The 20,983-nt window shown below is 37.5% G+C and overlaps 1 protein-coding gene across 3 annotated transcripts in view; it reads left to right on the forward strand.

Annotated features, from left to right (window-relative positions):
• The window catches only part of LOC106883931 (titin), a 48,477-nt gene extending 27,504 nt beyond the window's left edge, over window positions 1–20,973 (forward strand). Inside the window, exons 1-3 of one of the 3 annotated variants that reach the window (XM_014935075.2) lie at window positions 4,090–4,320; window positions 7,638–17,037; window positions 18,139–20,973. In XM_014935075.2, coding sequence (XP_014790561.1) covers window positions 7,825–17,034 — 9,210 coding nt within the window. In that variant the 5' untranslated portion in view covers window positions 4,090–4,320; window positions 7,638–7,824 and the 3' untranslated portion in view covers window positions 17,035–17,037; window positions 18,139–20,973. Of the gene's footprint in view, window positions 1–4,089; window positions 4,321–5,413; window positions 6,042–7,637; window positions 17,038–18,138 lie in introns of those variants that run through there. The other 2 variants (XM_014935076.2, XM_052973703.1) reach the window with 2 other exon arrangements.
• Window positions 20,974–20,983: the final 10 nt, after the last annotated feature.

A 20,983-nucleotide genomic window follows, 5' to 3' on the forward strand; every position in this document is an offset into this window, starting at 1 on the left:
ATGGTTAAGTCAGCTCTTATGAATTTCCCTGAAAAGAAGATTACATCTTTATGAACAACACTCATTCCTTTGGAAGGAACCATTTGTAATCTTCAAAACATATGTCGGAAATAAAAGAATTCATTTAACATATGCGTATTACTCTATTTGTGGATGCGCAATGGTCCAGTGGTTAGGGCAGCAGACTTGCGGTCATAGGATCGCGGTTTCGATTCCCAAACCAGGTGTTGTGAGTGTTTATTGAGCGAAAACACCTAAAGCTCCACGCGGCTCCGGCAGGGGATGGTGGCGAACCCTGCTGTACTCTTTCACCACAACTTTCTCTCACTCTTACTTCCTGTTTCAGTTGTGCCTGTAATTCAAAAGGTCAGCCTTGTCACACTGAAAATCCCCGAGAACTACGTTAAGGGTACACGTGTCTGTGGAGTGCTCAGCCACTTGCATGTTAATTTCATAAACAGGCTGTTCCATTGATCCGATCAACAGGAACCCTCGACGTCGTGAGCAACGGAGTGCCAACAACAACATTACTCCATTTATTAAATTTTATGTATATATATATATATATATACATATATATATATGCTTTTGTTGTGATATATATACATTATATATATGTACATGTGTGTGCGTGTGTGTGTTTGCATGTATATATGCGAGATAATAGTTTCAGTATCAATAGTCATCATCATCATCATCATCGTTTAACGTCCGCTTTCCATGCTAGCATGGGTTGGACGATTTGACTGAGGACTGGTGAAACCGGATGGCAACACCAGGCTCCAGTCTGATTTGGCAGAGTTTCTACAGCTGGATGCCCTTCCTAACGCCAACCACTCAGAGAGTGTAGTGGGTGCTTTTACGTGTCACCCGCACGAAAACGGCCACGCTCGAAATGGTGTCTTTTATGTGCCACCCGCACAAGCCAGTCCAGGGGCACTGGCAACGATCTCGCTCGAAAATCCTACAGGAGCCAGTCAGGCGGTACTGGCAACGGCCACGCTCAAAATGGTGCATCTCATGTGCCACCCGCACAAGAACCAGTCCAGGGGCACTGGCAACTGTAACTATTAAACTGAAAGTATCTGACATTACAGTAGAGTGATGTTATTGTTTCACTTTTGACACGTAATACTGAAATAGTGTAGGAGATTGCTCTGGGCTCACATTAGGCAAGAAGTTGTAAACTTTTTTGGCTTATGACACTGCATAGACCCTAAGTAAGGCATGTGTAAAATTTCAATGAAATTAGTTGGGTAGTTCTTGAGTTTTAGCGATGCCCACATATAGACGGACACACATTCTCAGTTTTATATATATAGATTACAAAGTAAATATTCTTGAATAACACCATGTTTTGCTTGTCTGTCTTCCATTTTGATATAAATATATATGTACGTATGTGTGTGTGTGCATGTGTGTGTGTGTGTATGTGTGTGTGTGTATGTGTATACATGTGTCGTATGTGATTGTGTTTAGTAAAAAAAGGAAGAAAATACTTATTAGATATGTGGAGGGTAATCTCTTCTGTCATAGCTGCTGAAAATCCTGTGTTTTATCTACTCTTTATTAAAGTCAATCTGGTCTCCTTCAACATGACAAAGATGCAATTAGAACACATATCAAGGAAACAATGTTGTAATCTTACTTTCGACATGAACAATACACAACCAGAACCCTCAAAATCATTACAAATGTTAGGCCTCAATCACTAGCATAGCAGTAGGAGCGCCACATTTCATCCTGTTGTAAGCTATTGCTGTAGGCAATATGTTTTTGTAGGGTCTGGGGGCAGCAAATGGAAGGGCCGCCTCAGGCGGCACATACTCTAGCTACACTAATGGCCTCAATATTAGTGATCTTTTCTCCGGGTTATTGCATATCCTCAACATAGCTTATCTCTTCAGCTTTCATGAAATACTGACTTTCATATAGAAAGCACTGGTGCTGGTGCCACATAAAAAGTACTGGTAATGATGCCATGTGTGAAGCACCTGGTACACACTGTAAAGTGGTCAGTGCTAAGAAGGGCATCCACCTGTAGAAACCAAGCCAAACCAACTTTGGAACCTGGTACGGCCCCTGTCAAACCATCTATGGAAAACAGATGTAAAATGATGATTGGTGGTACAAAGCTAAAGTGAGATACACATTGAAATACTCTCCCACATCTGGTATAGTGCTGCTGCTGCTGCAGATGAGATGCAGACATTTTAGATTGCATCTCTTTCCAAAAACTCCTCATCTGGCCAGCATGAAGTTGGTCATTTTCTCCCATTGCTAACAATGGCCTCTGTTCTCCTAGTACCTTCACTTAGCTTCATAAGACTCACTCTTCACATGACCCATGTTAGTCCTTTCTCACCAGATTTCTCCATCTTCCTGCTACTACTAGCAATATGATCAGGTGCACCAGGTAGTTACAGAAATCATAGGCATTCACTCCAAAGAGAAAAAAATATTGTTTTCTTGAAGCTGATATTCACTGAAACACCAATAATTCTACCTACTTTCCACAGCCCCAGGCAGCCAATGATGTTCTGCCCAGACATAGTCACTTTCTCAGGTTCTAGTAAAGAGATAATCATGTAAGAACCAACTGTGCTGTGGGAAGAACACAAGAAGGAGGCTCATTATTGTTATTGTTATGGTTGGCTTCCAACAGAGACTGTAGCAACAAAGTCTACCCATCACACTTCTTGGTCCATCATCACTGCCTCAAGGTCCTGGATACATTCCAGGCTAGTGTCTACGATCAAGTTAGCAATGTAAGTGTAACCTCTATGTTAAAAAATACCAGCCCTGAATTGTGGGAGGTTGGTGTGCGCTAGATGCAAGCTACAACAAACCGCTTCATTGGATTTACGCAATATCTGCCTCACTGAAGGAGATACTGTCTCTACTAATGAGGACATGCAATCTACAGAAGGAGTATGCAACGTGTGTCAGTATTCAGATATTGAAAGCCCCTCCCCACCAAAAAAAAAAAATATGAGGCATCTAAGAGAACGCTTGCTCCAGGAGATAGCAGAGGAGAGCCAAAGCAAAGGTGATCACTGCACAAAAGCTTAGAGTTAGGCTGCCAGGTTTTTGTAGTTATCACTCTGCAAAGCTCCCACTTGGAATCAATTGTGCAGCAAAGAGTAGGGGGTCTTATGTTCCATCACTGAAGCTACAGAGAAAGCCACTAAATGGCTTTGGATGAAGAGGGTAAACCTGTAGCCTTGTTTCTGCTGGGACTTGAAAACCTTGACAGGGTTTACACGGTGAGAGCGTCTGATAACGAAACCCTCCAAGACCTCCAGGAATATCACAACATTGAGGATGCAGCTCGGAACATCTTATAGATGCATCTTGGAATTATATATATTTCATCTACATGTATATTTAGACATATGTACAAATATATTTATCTTCTTTATTTCCTTTGTTTTAGCCCTTACCGCAAGGGTCCCCTTAAATGACTACAATATATATATATATATATATATATATATATATATATACATACATATATACACACATTCCTAGACATATACGTCCGTACATATATATATATATGTACATACGGTATGTAGTTATATACATACACATTTACGTGTCTCTTTCTCTCTCTCTCTCTATATATAGAGAGAGATGGTGTATATAAGAAAGTTTATCAGCAGTACCTCTAACAAGTCAGTAATTATTAGTACTTTTTTTTAATATTCGAACAAAACGTAAAAACAACCTATACTATGCGACTCTAGTCGATTGATTACAGAAGGTATTGAGAACTACTCTTGCATCAGACTAGTGAGGGTCAACTTTCGTTGTTATTTTACTACTTTCAATTTATATGATGATATATACATATAGTATGGTCATATATGAGTACCGATGGTTTATTAATTACTAAATGCCTGTCTCCCTCGTGTTTAATGCTAGCTTTACTCTTTCAATAAAGTGTATCACCTTATTAGTGAGTGTGTGTCTGTGTATGTGAGTGTCACGCTAAATAATAATCCACCTCAGCAGCAGCCACTACCCGCTGCAGCTTCTACCTTCTACGTGAGCCGCTATTATTACTGCTGATTATTATTTCAAGCTGGTCTCTTCGTTTTTCCATGCCGGGGGCTTAGCAACCAGCTTACGGAAGTTACCGAAATTGTACGAAAACTTGTAAGTGCATCATGGGTAATATTTCGCCTATACCAGAATCAGTGATGATGCAAATGGCGTCTTTATTGTTTGACTGACTGGACTCGCAAATCCTTTCATTGTCAGCTACTTGGGTTTGTGTTTAAGCTCATCGTGGCATTTTTCAGGGTTCTGCTAAAGGTAAGTTGCGATGATTTACCCTTCTTTGGAGGATATTTGAAGCTCTATAACGGGCGATAACTAAGATTGAATTTAGATTTTCAAAATGGCGAAAGTCACGCGGTTACTGCCCCTGTACAGGGGCGACAATTTTTGCGTTAGTTTTTGCCGGTCTTACTTGCTGGGTGACATGGGTTTTCTTACTGAACTTTAATCCTTAATCCTTCAACTTCATTTTGCTATATTGGAAGATGTATTTGCTGCTTTACTTTGCTTGTAAAGCGGCTTTGTTCAATGCCGGAGTTGCTATTCTGTCTCTTGTTTCTGTCCTCTTGACGAAACACTAAATGTGAATTAAAATGGCGGCTACCAATTATCTTACGATATTTTGATGCTTATTCATTTTGTGCTGCGTGTGTGCCTTTTAATATTTACGTGCATGTGTGTGTGTGCGCGAGTGTTTTGATTGGGATGTACGTTAGGTGTACTTAATTGCTATATTCTTTATGCCAGTCGATTCCTCATAATAATGTCGTCTTCACCTAATTTCACTTTGCTATAAATATATCTAGCTATCTATATATACTAGACATCAGTTGACCGATATTGCTTGTTTCTGATTTTTTTTTGTTTTTCGTTTCGTTGATCTGTACATATGGATGCGTAACAAGAGTTGAAAATAGTAAATCATTTATATAATATGCTTTTATGTTACTTTTGAACGGCCAATTACAGTAATTAAAAGTCTATCTATAGAAAATTTCGCCATAACAGAATTAAGTGCGCAGTCTTCTTTCATAATGTAAGCTGGTGTTTCAGGCAAATGTCAGCATATTTCTCCTTCTCCAGGTACTTGATGTCTTGTAGCAGGAGTTATTTTGTTAAAATATTTCATTTTATAAAGCCCATTAGTCATCTAATGGGATTTATAATGTTCTTTGTCTTCTTTTCAATTTAGTAATTTTTGTTCGACATTATACAAAAATTTATTCCAAGTTCGACTTTTTTTTTCATCGTTGTATCAAATCAGAAATATGTGAAACGAAATAAATAAAAAAAAATTAAATATAAAGCTATTTGTCTTAACTCGTTTGAAATCGGACAGATTTTTTTCCCCAATATAATAATTTATCAGATTGTATCTTTAAATAAATTATATTCCAGGAAACTGATTCTATTTTCATTGAAAATCTGTTTATGATGTATTGTAACGATTTTTCTCACTATAAGGAACTTATTTAAAATATTCTGATTATGTGTCTTTATCACGAGGCTCTTAAAATTCCACGTTTTTGCTCAGCCCAGACCTGTCTGTGGTGGTGGTACGCTGCTGCCGCCGCCACCACAGCTGCACCTACCCATGATCATAATAATGTTTGTGAACAGCTTCAAACTATATTAAATTCAGTCTTAGCTGTCTTGTCTACGTGTTTGCTGACTGTCATCTATTTCTTCAATTTTCTATCATCTTTATGGACGAGAAAGTTGTTAGTGCTCAAAAACATTAACGGAAGTTGTCATATATGTATATCCTGTTAGAAATTAGTCTTAGTACCTCTTCCCGCCAAGAATTGGTGGGGGCCCACCTACCTATATGCTAATTGTTAAATAACTTCTTCATCACAGAACAAGGATAATATAGTGAATCGTATTATTATTATTATTATTGAGAAAAACAGACTTTAAAAGATTAAGTCCAGTTACTCTGTTAAATGTAATATCACTACTTACTGTTTACATTTGTGAGTATGATCTAATTTATTTCCTATTAGAGTTGTTTAGATAAAAAGAATTCAATTGCTTTTTTTTTTAACTTTAACAATTATATTTATAGATTACTAGATAGCCTCTTTCTTAAATTTATATATGATTTTGCTATTGCAGCTAAAGAAATGTGTGCTTTTGATACATACCCTTTGGTCGATTATTCCTTTCTAACCGACTGATTTACCTCTCTTTTTTCCTAACTTATCTTTTCTTCGTCTCAATATATTTCAACATAAAAGCCATTTTATAAATACTGGATCGGTGACCTTCCTTTCGATTAGAATTTTATCTTGTATCAAGGTCAAGTCTCTTCATGCATGTAGAAAATAACCTAAAACTAATATTTACTAGCCCCTTTATATATTTTCGTTATTCTCAATGTATTCCCCGTAAGAACGTTCTTAACTCCAAAGATTGTTTCCCCCTTTTATTTTTTTTAGTTATATTATTCCATTCCTTATATTTGTACACGTGGTTAAGTCATTTTGCTTATATAGTTACATAGTAGTATTTAATAGTCTTGCAAGATAAAGCTTGTTAATTTATTAGAAGGTCCAATATGTTTTTATTGAACCAATTATCTTTAATTGAGTAAACTGTTTTCTCGTGGAAAACTTTATAGGGGACATAACTGATTTTTGGGAAATGTTGTTTATAAATGGACGTTCGTTTCATAAAATATCCGGCTTATATAAACACGTATGGTGATTTCTAAGTTAAATAGCAAATCAACTTGTGATAATTATATATTTCGAAAAATTAGGCTAGGAGATCTGTGAATTTAAAATTCTTCTCCTGCTTGCTGCTGGTGAAATCGACTCTTTGTAAACAATTTCATTTTGAAAATGTTTAATATTACCATAACCCATCTATCGTTGTACTTCGTGTGTACGGATATTTTTTTTTACCCGGAATGTGGTTCTACAGTGAAAACGTACATAATGTGGTTGTATGTGCTGTGAGAATATCAAATTAATAATAAAATCACCTTTGGAAGAAATGTGTTGGTTTTAAATATAGATATAGAAGTTTCAATCGCTATTAAACGTTACCTAAAATTATGATGGAATTTCTGAAGACATAAATTTCTATATGATATTGAAGATTTTTTTTTAAGCTGTAGATGAAGTGAAGAGGAAGCAAGACCGATTTAACTGGTTGCTTATTAGAAGTTTGTTTAAAATGCTAAATTCTGTTAACGTAATTCATAAAGTTCTCTCGATAGATGTAATCGCTGTTTCATCATAGTCAAATAATAATCCAATAATTCAGGTTCTTTAATTTTCTGTCTAAAAAATTACAAAGTTTTCGGAACAAAGTTGTGTGGATAATTACAAGATCTCTTAAATTTGACGGTGGCCTTTAAATATGAAAGGTGGTTAAAGGCCTCCCCCCCCCCCCCAACAACTTGCACGTCAAGTCATGTTTTTTATAGTTGACAGTGGTGATAAATTTCGATTATTTTGTGATAGTTGAATATATAAAAATTTATTTGTGTATGTGTGTGTGTATGTATATATATGTTGTTTTGGTTTGCGTCCTTTGCTTACATTTATCTCTCTTTTTAACAGGTGAATTAATTCAAAACTAATGATTTGAAATATCAAATAATAACAATCAACAAGAAATAGCGTTAAACGCCTTCTGTAATATGTAGTATTGAGAGTTAAGCAATTGCTATACATGGAATATAGTGACTTAACAGGGAAAGCTGGCCATAAAAAATAAAGGATTCTCTTTGAAAATATTTTTTATAAAATGGAAATATCTGGAAACAACCTTCCTCAGTCAATAAATCCAGATACAATTCAAACTCAAGATGGTAGTATTCAAATTCCATCAACCCATGTTGGATCACTCACATCTGAATCTCATGCAGTAACTGATGTGGATATCATTTCTGGGACTTCTCTTAGTTCTGTTCCTGGTACCATAGTTACATCGGCTGGTGTTCAGCAAACGCAAACTGTTCTTGTCTCACCAGAGTTATTCACTACATTACCCCAAGTGCAGCCAACATCAGAAGGTATAGAAACTACTGAAGTTACTAGTACCACACTTGGTGGCGTTACTTATGCTTTTATCAAAGGTTTGGATAGTAGTCTTGGTAGTCAGGCAACATGTATCACTACACCAAAATCCATACTCACAGGACAGTCTGGCGGTATGGATGTAGAGTTGATCCCTGTAGATAATGTAGCCCTTCAAGTGATGGCTGTTGAAACTAAATCTAATGATAAAGAAAAAGACCAAGATAAAGATGATGGCTCATCCATCAAACACCAAATGATACAGCATGCTGTTCTTGTTCAAGATCCTAATAGTCAAATCTCTTCTCTTACTGGCAAAGATACAGAGTTTATGACCACTTCTGGTAATGTTAGTCTATCTGTAAACAACACCTATGTTTGCGAAGATGGTAGTACAATTGATAGCACACCAATACAAATCACTTCAAAAGATTCAAAGATGGAAGAGAAAAATCCTGCTTTAGAAGCAGCCATTCAAGAAACTTATTTTCAACTGGACCATAATATGCTAAAATCTAGTGGTGTTGACCTGAATAAAGCAACATTGCAAGCATCTGCTGATGGTGCACAGTTCTTTGTCATTGACTTGAGTGAAACTGAAGTTCAGAATTCCATTCCAATGGAAATAGAAACTGAACAAATAATCAAGGAGGAAACTGTAAGTATTGATTCATCAGCAATGAATATTGACTCAAATAATGATGAGACCAATGAAGTGCCTACTGAGTCATCACCTTATTATGTTGTTCAGCATGTGACAAAAACGGATTCAGATCAACCAGAAAAGTATTTTCCAATTAAGCAGTTACCAGCAGATTTAAAAGGCTTGGTGTCTCTTTCTCCTGATATTAAATCTAAAGAAACACCAGTAGCTATTTCCTTGCAAAAAGATTTGGAGGCAATGCAAAAATCAGTGGCAAAAGAAGGAGATGTGCTTTCAGTTGACCCGAAAGCTTCTAGTAATGAATTGCTTATCACCAATATCCAAGGGGGACATGAAGTAATAATGGTTGATATTGGTAGTGCAGCATCTATTGTTACTGAGACAATAAAAACCTCTACTGATGCAGAATTTGAGGGAACTGAGCAAAAAGACGATGATCAACAATATGTATTTGATGTTGTTGGTTCCGAAGAACAGTCAGCAGGCAATTTATTAACAGCTAAATCTGGCTCTACTCTTTTGACAACCACTTCAACTGTGACCAGTACTCTTGGATCAATAACCACAACATCCATTAATACACAGGCTGCTTCCAAATTTAGAGATGCTGGTCAGCAAACTGAGAAATCTCGGCAAGCAGCTGAACAAAAACAATCTGTACAATCAGCAGCATTGCCGCCAAAGCAGACTGTAGTCTCACAAGCTGTATCTCAAGCTAAGCAAGTTCAGGTTCAGTCTACATCTTCAAATCCAGTTGTATCTTCTCAGCAAGTTCAGCTTATTAATAAACAAGCTGGACAGTCTACATCTGCTTCTACACCATCTACAATTAACACCTCTAAACAGTTGCAGGTAACATCTCAATTGCCAACAAAACAGACATATATATTTGCTCCAAAACCAACTCAGATGGCACAAACCTCATTACTGAAACAGGCACAAACAACTCAGCAAACTTTGCTTAAACAACCAGTAACAAGTGCAGCTTTGCCGAAATTGGACCAATCACAGCAAAGTACAGTTTCTAAGTTGGTTACATCACAGCCAATCACTTATACTCAGGCTAAACAATCTTCACAGCTCCAGTCAGCAGTTACTCAATCTAAACTTGTACCTTCCAAAGTATCACTAATATCTGCACCTAGACCATCGACTGTAAGCTCACAGACAATAACAATAAAACAGCCACAAGCTCAACAGGTTTCTTTACAACAGATGGCTTCAATGTCTAAAACAGGGCAGTCCTTACTTCAGCCGTCACAAGAACCTCAAGTACAATCATCTGTAAAGACCACGCCTGTGCAGTTGAAGCAGACAGTTACTCAGCCAATAACACTTCCACAATCTAAACAAATTGTACTACAATCATCCACCACATCTCTACAAAAACAGACTCAACCCCAACAGATTACTACATGGCAAGTCCAATCGCCAGTATCAAAACCAGCACAGTCGGTACAAGTTAAACCAGGTCTCCAAGTTTTACAGCCAAAACCCGTTCAGCGTTTACAACCAAAAGAAGGAGTGCAAGCACAAGCCAGCATTCTGCAACAACAACAACAGCCTAAGCAAATAGCAAAATCTCCAACAACACAAGTGCAAATGACTTCTACACAACAGTTGTCAGCTAAAACTACAACTGCACAACCAGTAACAAAACAAATTATTGTACAACAGTCTCCGAAAACAGTTACAGTGCAACAGCAGCAGTCCACTAAACCAATTACTGTACAACAACAACAGCAGTCTCCTAAAACAGTTACTATACAGCAGCAGCCTTCTAAACCAGTAACAGTACAACAGCAGCAGCCTTCTAAACCAGTTACAGTACAGCAACAGCAGCCTTCTAAAACAGTTACTATACAGCAACAGCAGCCTTCTAAGCCAGTTACAGTACAGCAGCAGCTTTCTAAACCAGGTACAGTACAACAAACTCCAAAGTCAATTATAATACAACAACCAGCCAAATTGGTCTCGGCACAACAGCAGCCAGTAAAATCAGTTACAGTACAGCAGCAAGTACCAGTAAAATCAACAGCTGTTCAACAACAGCAGCAGCCTACTAAAACAATTTCAGTGCAACAGCAATCTGAAAAGCCTGCAGTGGTGCTACAGCAACCTGCCAAGTCTGTTACCCTTGTACAGCAACCTGCAAAATCTGTGACTTTGGTACAGCAACCGCCTTTAAAAGTAACATCCTTGCAACAACAGCAGCAGCAAACCACAAAATCTGTAACTGTGCAACAGCAAACTGTAAAGTCAACAACTTTGTCTCAGTCAGAGCCAGGTAAAACAACTGTAACACAGCTGCCAGTTAAGGCTGTTGTCTCACCACAGACGCAAAAACCTATTGTTGTGCAAGTGCAAAAGCCAGTACAAACAACACAAGCAGCAGTGACCCAAGTTTCATCACAAACATTGAGACCATCGCAGCCTGCTGTCACTACTTTAGTTTCTATTCCATCACAGCAACAATCACCGAAAACTGTAACTGAAACACTTGTTGGTCAGCAGCAATCAGCAAAATCAGTTAATGTTCAGCAGTTAGTTAGTCAACAAGAACCTATTATTCAGAAGCAGGTGGTGTCAGCTTCATCTACATTACAACAACCACAGTCTAAAATCTTATCTGTCACTCAACCAGCTTCCACGCAACCTAGCACGGTACAACAGCAAACCTCAAGACTACATGAAAGTGTGCCAAAAGGCCAAACTCCAGAATCAAAAATATTCTCAGATGTTAAATCTAAAGATCAACAACAATCATCCACTGCACAGTCGCAACAGCTTAAAAGTATGAAATCCTTGGTAGTGCAACCAGGGAGAACTTCAGAAACTGTACAAAAGGAAAAATCTTTAGGAACAGAAACAAAAAGAACAGAAGCAGTGTTGAACACCGTAAAGAAAGCAGTGGTATCACAGGAAATGGGGAAGAAACCGGAACATGTGCAAGATGTTCAGAAACAGACAGAATCGTTACAGAAGGCTGAGAAGAAGTCAGAAGATCATAGTAAGGAATCGGGCACACCACCTGTGAGTGTTAAAAGAACAGAGATACCACAGGAAGCTGGGAAGAAAGCAGAGCATTTGCAAGATACTGCAAAGAAAACAGATGTTGGGAAGAAAGTGGAACTGTCAAAAGAGGCTGCAAAGAAAATGGAATCATCAAATGAGGCTGCAAAGAAAATGGAATCATCAAATGAGGCTGCAAGAAAAGTGGAGCCACCAAAAGATGTTGGAAAGAAGGTGGAATTGCCAAAAGATGCAAAAAAAGTTGAACCACTAAAAGATGTCTTAAAGAAGGTCGAACCACCAAAAGATGTTCCAAAGAAAGTGGAACCACCAAAAGATGTTCCAAAGAAAGTGGAACCACCAAAAGACGTTCCAAAGAGGGTTGAACCACCAAAAGATGTTGGAAAGAAGGTAGAAACACCAAAAGAGGTTGCAAAGAAGGTGGAGCCTCCAAAAGAATCTGCATCAAAAGTAGAAGTACCAAAAGATACTGCGAAGAAGGTGGAAGTGTCAAAAGATGCTGCCAACAAAGTAGAACCACCAAAGGATGCCACAAAGAAAGTGGAGCCACCAAAAGATATTGCAAAGAAGGTGGAACCTCCAAAAGATGCTGCAAAGAAGGTAGAGCCACCGAAAGATGCAGCAAAGAAAGTAGAGCCACCAAAAGATGTTCCAAAGAGGGTTGAACCACCAAAAGATGCAAAGAAGGCAGAACCACCAAAAGACATTGCAAAGAAGATAGAGCCATCAAAAGATGCAGCAAAAAAGACAGAACCACTGAAAGATGCTGCAAAGAAAGTGGAGCCACCAAAAGATGCTGGAAAGAAGCTAGAGCCACCGAAAGATGGTGCAAAGAAGGTAGAGTTACCAAAAGATACTGCAAAGAAGGCAGAACTACCAAAAGATGCCACAAAGAAAGTGGAACCACCAAAAGATGCTGCCAAAAAAGTGGAACCACCAAAAGATGCTACAAAGAAAGTGGATCAACCAAAAGATGCTGCAAAGAAAGTGGAACCTTCAAAGGATGTTGGGAAAAGGGTGGAGCCACCAAAAGATGCTGTAAAGAAAGTGGAATCACCAAAAGATGCTGCAAAGAAGGTAGAGCCACCAAAAGAACCTGGAAAAAAGACAGAGTTGCCAAAAGACACTGCAAAAAGAGCTGAACCTATAAAAGATGCTGGGAAAAAGGTAGAAAGTGTGAAAGATGCTACGAAAAAGGCAGAGGTACAAAAAGATATTGGGAAGAAAACAGAACCTGTGAGAGATACAGTGAAAAAGGTGGAGTCACCAAAAGATGCTCCGAAAGTAAAAGATGTTGGAAGAAAAGCAGAAGTATCAAAAGATACTGGGAAAAAGACCGAATTTGCCAAAGATGTTGAGAAGACAGAATCACCGAAGAAGGTGGAGGTGTCTCAGGAAACTGTAAAGAAGGCAGAATCTTTGAAGAAAGCAGAAACAACAAAGGAGACAAATCAGCAAACTTCTATGACAAAAACTGTTGGGGAACCAAAACAAGCTGAGTCAGTTAATAGACAGGAATTAAAATCTATATCTATTAATAAACCAAAAGAAGATGCAGTTGTAGCTGGCCAGATACAGACAGTAAAGGTACAAGTACCAATGTCCAGTGTTTCAAAACAAGTAGGGGAAACTAACAAGGAAGTGCAACAAGTTGAACCACCTCAAAAGATACAAAAGTTTGACTCTCCAAAATACCAATTAAAGTCCACCACCAGTGCTGCAGGACATCATTTAGGAGTTGTCAGCATTCCAGAAATGACTGTTACTACACAAGCAAATCAAGCAGTTGTTGGTACTCTAGAAAGTCAAGTGGAGGTTGTGAGTATGCCAAGTAACCAGGTAGAGATTGTCAGCACTCCAAGTAACCAAGTAGAGATTGTCAGCACTCCAAGTAACCAGGTAGAGATTGTTAGTACTCCGAGTAATCAAATAGAAGTTATGAGCACCCCGGAGAATAAAGTAGAAGTTGTTAGTGCGTCAGAGAACCAATTACAAATGTTTGGAACTCAAATGAGTCAACTGGAAGTTGTTGGTGCTTCCGGAAATCAGTTGACAGTTGTCAGTACTTCAGGGAATCAGCTGGCACTTGTTAGTACCCCTAGCAACCAACTAGAAACATTTAGTATTTCAGAACAGCAGCTTCAGGTTGTTGCTGGTGGGGAGACTCTATTGGAAACAGTTAACAGTGGAGAGCAGCAGCTAGAAGCATTGGATGGCCAGACACAACAACTAGAGGCAGTAGTTTTACAAGATCAGGGAACACTTAGTATACAACAATTAGCAGCCTGTCAACAAGCTGTAACTGGACAGCAAGAGGAGGTACAGATTATTGAAACTGTAACTCCTGATTTGACTGAGAAACAAGGACAAACAGAAGCAGCAACTCCAAGACGTAGAGGCAGGCCACCTAAGTCTACTACTCCAGCAGCATCTCAGGCTACTAAAAGCACAGATAATGAATTTGAAACTCCAAAATCCAGTAACCGATCTTTACGTGTTCGAAGCAAAGAAACCAGTGGTGATGAATCAGAGCCTAGTGCTACAAAAGAAACCAAACAAACAAAGAGAAAGTCTTCCAAAGAAACTGATTTATCCGAAGACGCTGAACAAAGTGTTGATAGTGCAGGGGAATCTAAGAGTGAATCTACTTTAAAACGAAAGCGAGGTAGACCTCGGAAAGATGATCCTCCTAAGAAAGAAAAAGCAACCACTGAAAAACACGACACGCCTTCTTCGAGTCAGAAGAGAGGTCGTCCAAGAAAAGATTCGTTAGAAAAGAATTATGATGTTGATTCTCCAGAAGGACGAGCTAAACGTCAAAAGATTAGCAATGAAGAAGAAGAGGAGGACGAAGAAGAAGGTAGGCGCCGTTCTGGCAGAATAAAGAAAGGTCAGGAAGAAAAGTCACAGAAGAAATCCTCTCCTGAAATATCTACTAAGAAAAAGGAAAAATTATCTTCAAAGGGCAAGGATGCAGCAAAAGAATCGCCAAATGTGTCAAAGAAAGCTGAAGATACTCTGCCACGTCGTGGTAGACCAAAAAGTAAGGAAACACCAAAATCTGCAAAGAAAGATTCTGAGAGTAGTGAAGTAGCTGAGAAATCTTCAGGTCGCCGATCGAAGGCAACGAGTGAGAAAGATGGTGAGCCAGTTGCTAGCACTTCTGGAATTAAGTATGTCAGGAAGCGTAAGGCTGAATCTGAAGACGATGAGGTGCCTTCAGAAGAAAGTGATGAAGCAGTTAGTGAATTATCAAGAATTGATCTTCCATCTAAAGTTTCTATGGCTTCGCCAAAAAAGAAAGCAAGGTATTTTGAAGATACTGCTGTTGCTGTAGGTACAAGTACAATTTATGATGATAGTGAAGATGAAGATGTTGACGAAGATGAAGATGAGGAGGAGGAGATTGAAGAAGTTGAGGAAGACGACGAGGATGATGACGAAAGTGATGAATATATAGGAACTGTTATCACTTCTCCTAGAAGTAAAACCATGTCATATTCTCATATTAAAAGTAGTAATGAATCCATGCGAGACATGAAACAGGAGCCTCTTGAAATGGAAGTAGAGGACATGGAAGGGTATATTGAAGATAAAAATGACAATACTATTGAAGACAGAGATGATAGAGAAGAAATTTATGAGCTTGAAGAAGAATCTTTGTCAAGAATTATCTGTGGAGATGATGGAGCAGTTCTCACTCCTATTAGAGTTCACAGGCGGCGGCTTGATGACAAACAAGATGATATTTATAACATTGATCAAATTGATGAGGATGAGTTTTTGGCTGCAAAAAATGCTGCTATGCAAGACAAATCTCCAAGGACACCACAGACGCCTCAGTTTGTTGAGGTTGAAACTGTTTTTGAATCTCCTGGTAGACGATCTGTACAAACACAGACAGATCCACGACTGAGGAAAAAGAAATTTGGACCACTTGGGCAAGAAGGTGAAATTGATGAAATAGATGCAGATGATGGAGATCTTTATAGAAGACGTCGCCGAAAGAAGGAAGAGTCAGATTTCAGTTTATTTGAAGATGAACCAAAGCGTAAGAGTGTTAAACGAAACACTGAAGAAGCTCTGAAATGTCCATTTTGCGATAAGGCCTTCATTGGTCTGGTAAAACATATTAAGAGTAAACATCGCCATGAAGCAGATTATGATGAAGAAATGCGTAATGCAAAATGGAGAGAGCGTATCATGAAAGTTTCAACACAAGGTGGGGATGAAGCTGGTGAGACTTGTTCTGAATGTGGCAAGGTCACGAAAAATATGAAGCGCCATCAAGAACTTCACCAGCAAAACAGAATGCAAAGCGCTTGTCCAATTTGTGGAAAGGTAGTCTTAAGAACAGGAATCAGCTCTCACATGCGCACTGTTCATTCTGGAAGAAAGCCTTATAAATGTCCTCATTGTGATTATTCATCAGCATTCCGTGGAAATCTTAACACTCATATTAAAGGTATGCATTTGCACACTCGTCAGTATCTCTGTGACGTATGCAAAGCTGCATTCAAAACTTTAGGTGCTCTTATTGGGCATACGAAACGAGTACATGAAGGTTGGAAATCTCCTAATCAAAAAATTTTCATTTGCTCTGTCTGTGAGAAAAGGTTTACAAAGAAGTACCATGTTGACCGACATATGCTTATACATACAGGAGAAAAACCACACAAGTGCACTGATTGTGGCCGCTGCTTCAATAATAAGTCGAACCTTATGTCTCATATTCAATTAGTGCATAAGAAATTATCACCTTATCAATGTGATATGTGCCAGGAGACTTTTAAACGTAAGAAATTATTGCTTGAACATATTGGAAAAGTTCACGTAGCTGCTGGAGAAATGGCTCCACTGATTAAAGACGAAGATGATGATGATGATGAGGATGAAATGTTAGATGATGGTATGGATGATGAGGAGATTGATGACATGAGAAAAGTAACCGAATTAGTACAATCTCAAGCAGTATATGCTACAGTAACTGATGGTTCAGTTGCTGAAGGAACTTATACTGCTGTTGTCACTGATGCAGCACACGAACTTAACAATCAGACAATAACTACATTACAAACAGAGGGTGGACAAGAGACCATTATTATTGTGCATACAGCTAACCCAGAAGAAGTTGCTCATGCTATCGTTGAACAGGGAGATGGAACAGTGCAATACGAAACATCTGGTCAAACTATCACTGGAACAACTGCAGCTGAATTATTTTCTCAAATGCAGTCTTAAAAGGTAAGCTTGGTTTTTCTTATCTTATATACATCAGTAAGATGCAATAATATGAAATATCTAATTGACATTTATTTCCTTTCTATTTATTGTTGTTTGTAAGATGATTTAATTTATTAACAAGACAGTGAGATGGTAGCAAAGTACAGGAGCTTGATGTAATCGACTAGTTACCCCATCGAAAATTTCAGGCCTTGTACATCATCATCGTTTAACGTCTGCTTTCCATGCTAGCATGGGTTCGACGATTTGACTGAGGACTGGTGAAACCAGATGGCTACACCAGGCTCCAATCTGATCTGGCAGAGTTTCTATGGCAGGATGCCCTTCCTAACGCCAACCACTCAGAGAGTGTAGTGGGTGCTTTTACGTGTCACCCGCATGAAGGCTTGGCAACGGCCACGTTCAAGATGGTGTATTTTATGTGCCACCTGCACAAGAGCCAGTCCAGGGGCACTGGCAACGATCTCGCTCGAAAATCTTACGAAGGCCAGTCAGGCGGTACTAGCAACGGCCACGCTCAAAATGGTGCATTTTATGTGCCAGTCCAGGGGCACTGGCAACAATCTCGCTTGAAAGTCCTTAGACATGCCGCGGGCACAAGTGCCTCTAGTAGAAAGAATTATTAACAAAGTAGAGAACTGGCAAAATTCTTAATGCGCCGGACAAAATGCTTTGTGGCATTTCTTCAGAGTTTATGTTCCGAGGTCAACTTCTCCGTTCATCCTTTCAGTGTGGATGTAGTCAACTATCCCACTCACTCTTAAATTGCTAGCCTTGTGCCAAAATTGAAACCATTAATTTTATCATCATTATTATTATTATTAATAAGGCAGAATCATTAGCATGCCAGGCGAAATGCTTAGCAGTATTTTGCCCATTGCTACATTCTGACTTCAAATTCCACCATGGTCAACTTTGCTTTTCATCCTTTTAGGGTCAATGAATAAAGTACTCATGAAGCATGGGCCAATGTAATCAACTACCCCCCCCCCCAAATTTCAGGCGTTGTGCCTTTAGTAGAAAGGATTATTATTAATAATTTTTAAATATTTTTTTCAGTTTACATTATTAAAAGTTCCTTTAAATTCTTTATATTTACAGGAGAGAGACTTTCTTCCTTTTCGCTAATGGTGTAACAGCTTCAAAATATCCATTATCAGAGCACAAGATTTTGTTTCAATTCCATAGCTGGTTAGTTTTGAAATGATAATGAATATTCTTTGAAAGACTTTGTGTTTTATATATATATATATATATCTATATATATATATATATATATATGTATATGTGTGTGTATGTATATATATATACATATACATGTCTATGTGTGTATATATATGTGTGTGTGTGTATGCATAAATAAATGTGTGTGTGTGTGTGTGTGTATAAACACATACACATAATGTATATATACACACATACACATTGTACATGAGAAGAAGCACTTGGAAGTGTACGTTTTTGATATTGTACCATTTATAAATTGGTTGAATAGTTTTAAACCACCTCAGACGAACAATGGCTTATCAGTCCTGGTTTACAATTTAGGTGGCAACATTGTTACTTATGTTCTTTAAGCTTTTAAAATGTTTATATTTCTATTAATATTTTTATCTAGCTATGAATTCAAAAGGTAACTTAGAAAGCGTTTGAAATTCCGAAGATTAACTCATTGTACTTCTTTTCTGGGGTGGGTGTATGTGTGTGTGTCAAATTGAATACACCAAAAGAGCTACTATTGTGTGTGTGTGTATTATATGCTATGATGTGATTGTTTATGATTTGAATGACATTGTCAGGTAGGTGTGAGGCCAGATCTAGCCAGTGTGAATGTGTGTGTACGTATACATACATATATATATACACACACACACACACACACACACACACACACATATATATACACACATATAAATATGCATATATATATAAAATCAAGCTTGAATGATTGCCTTAAGATACATGGCATATTTCGTAAATATGCCTATGCAAATATCTTAAAAGCTCTTTCGGTTGTGTGTGTGTATGGATATATATATTTGTTTCAGCCATGTGGCTGGAACACCACTGTGGGAATATATGTATGCCTGAGTATAAAAGAAATGACTATTGGAAAGAAATTTCTGCAAGAATTTATTTTAATTTGGTTGATTGATATCTTCGATTTATTAACTGTGTCTAGTTATATTTATGTTTTCAGAAATTTAAAAATATTTTCAATATTTGGTTTCTATTACAAGCCACCCATTTAAAAAAATTTTTTACTGGTAAAAATGGAAGTTCCTTTTGTCATTTAGTCACTCTATGCTTGTTGCTTCCATTGTACTTTCACATAATAAGATGTTTCTTATTGTTTTAAAAATGATGTTTTAAGTTTAGATTTCCTCAACATAGAACTAGTTATATTATTTATATTGGTGTGTTCACTTGCATTTTATGTAATATTCATATAATTTGTCTGATTTTTTTATCTTCTCGATATCCAAATAATATGGTTCTACATTTAAGAGATGAGGAATTATGTACATTATTTACATTTGACAAATATTTGTCCTCATCATGTTTGTTGTTAACACAACGTTTCGGCTGATATACCTTCATCAGGTGAAACATGCCCTCCCCCCCAAAAAAAACAAATAAGAGTAGAGGAACATTGCAAAGCTGTGACACGAGGAGATATAATAGAGAACACCACTGGAAAATATGAAAAATAAAAGAAGCAGCATATATGCTAGGACACAACAACCTCCTAAGCAGATATGAATAGCATATCGGAACCGGTATTAAGGAAGGATAGGAAAATATTAGATTTATAAGCCCTAAAATTCACTCCATAATTTGCTCACGGGCATATGGCGTAGTGGTTAAGAGCGTGAGCTACTAACCCCAAGATTCCAAGTTCAATTCTAGGCAGTGACTTGAATAATGATAATAATAATATCGAAATTTCCCCAAGACACCTGATGAAGGCTGGAGGGTATGTTAGCCGAAACATTGTGTTAACAACAAAGTTGACAAATATCCATCAAATGTAAAATAATCATCCAAATAGTTAAAAAATTAAAAGACATGTATCTCAAAAGTTTCTTTTAGAAGCGATAGGGAAAATCTTCAAGTATATGATCTTGGTTGGTAATTCTTTAAAAGACAAAAAGCACTTTAATAGACATTTTGATTTTCAGTTCCAGTAAACTGTGAATATATATATATCTATGGTAGTGGCGGCATTAACTCTTATCCAAGTAGTTAATCTGTAGTGAGTCGTTGAGCCTCTTCATCCTAATGAGTGCAAAGGGCGCCAGTGCCTGAGGTGGCAGTTCATATATGAAACATATATTATAGATTCTTAATATATATTATATAATACATATATAAAGCATGTTATATGTGTGTGTCAAGAACACTACTCGCTGCCAGGAGTCAAACTCATGACCTTATGATCGTGAGCCAGTTATCCTAACCACAGGATATAAACACATACATATATATGCACACATGCATATATTTCTTTTACTTATTTTTGAAGTGCCTTACGATAAAATGTTTGTGAAATTTGTAGCATTAATAATAACAATGTTTATGACTAGATGAGTAGTTCCACATAGAAGATTATTGATGTTAATTAGATTTCTTTATAGTAATCCAGCTAATACAGATTGAAAATATTTTACCAAAGAATAAAATGGTTTTTGACTTAATATCTAATGACATGTGAAATTAACTCTCTTAACAGTAATATTTGTATTAGATTCAGGTTGATTTCACTCTTTCTCATGATATTTTCTTTAAATATTTCTTTAGGTTTAATTGTCAGTGCATAGCAGATAGGCTCAGAGAGTGTTATTCATGTTGTACAAGCGTTTATCACTTTCTCTGTGTGTGTGTGTGTGTGTATGTATATATATATATATATATATATATATATATATATATATATATATATATA

Source organism: Octopus bimaculoides, chromosome 16 (assembly GCF_001194135.2).
Source record: "Octopus bimaculoides isolate UCB-OBI-ISO-001 chromosome 16, ASM119413v2, whole genome shotgun sequence".
Taxonomy (NCBI): Eukaryota; Metazoa; Mollusca; class Cephalopoda; order Octopoda; family Octopodidae; genus Octopus; species Octopus bimaculoides.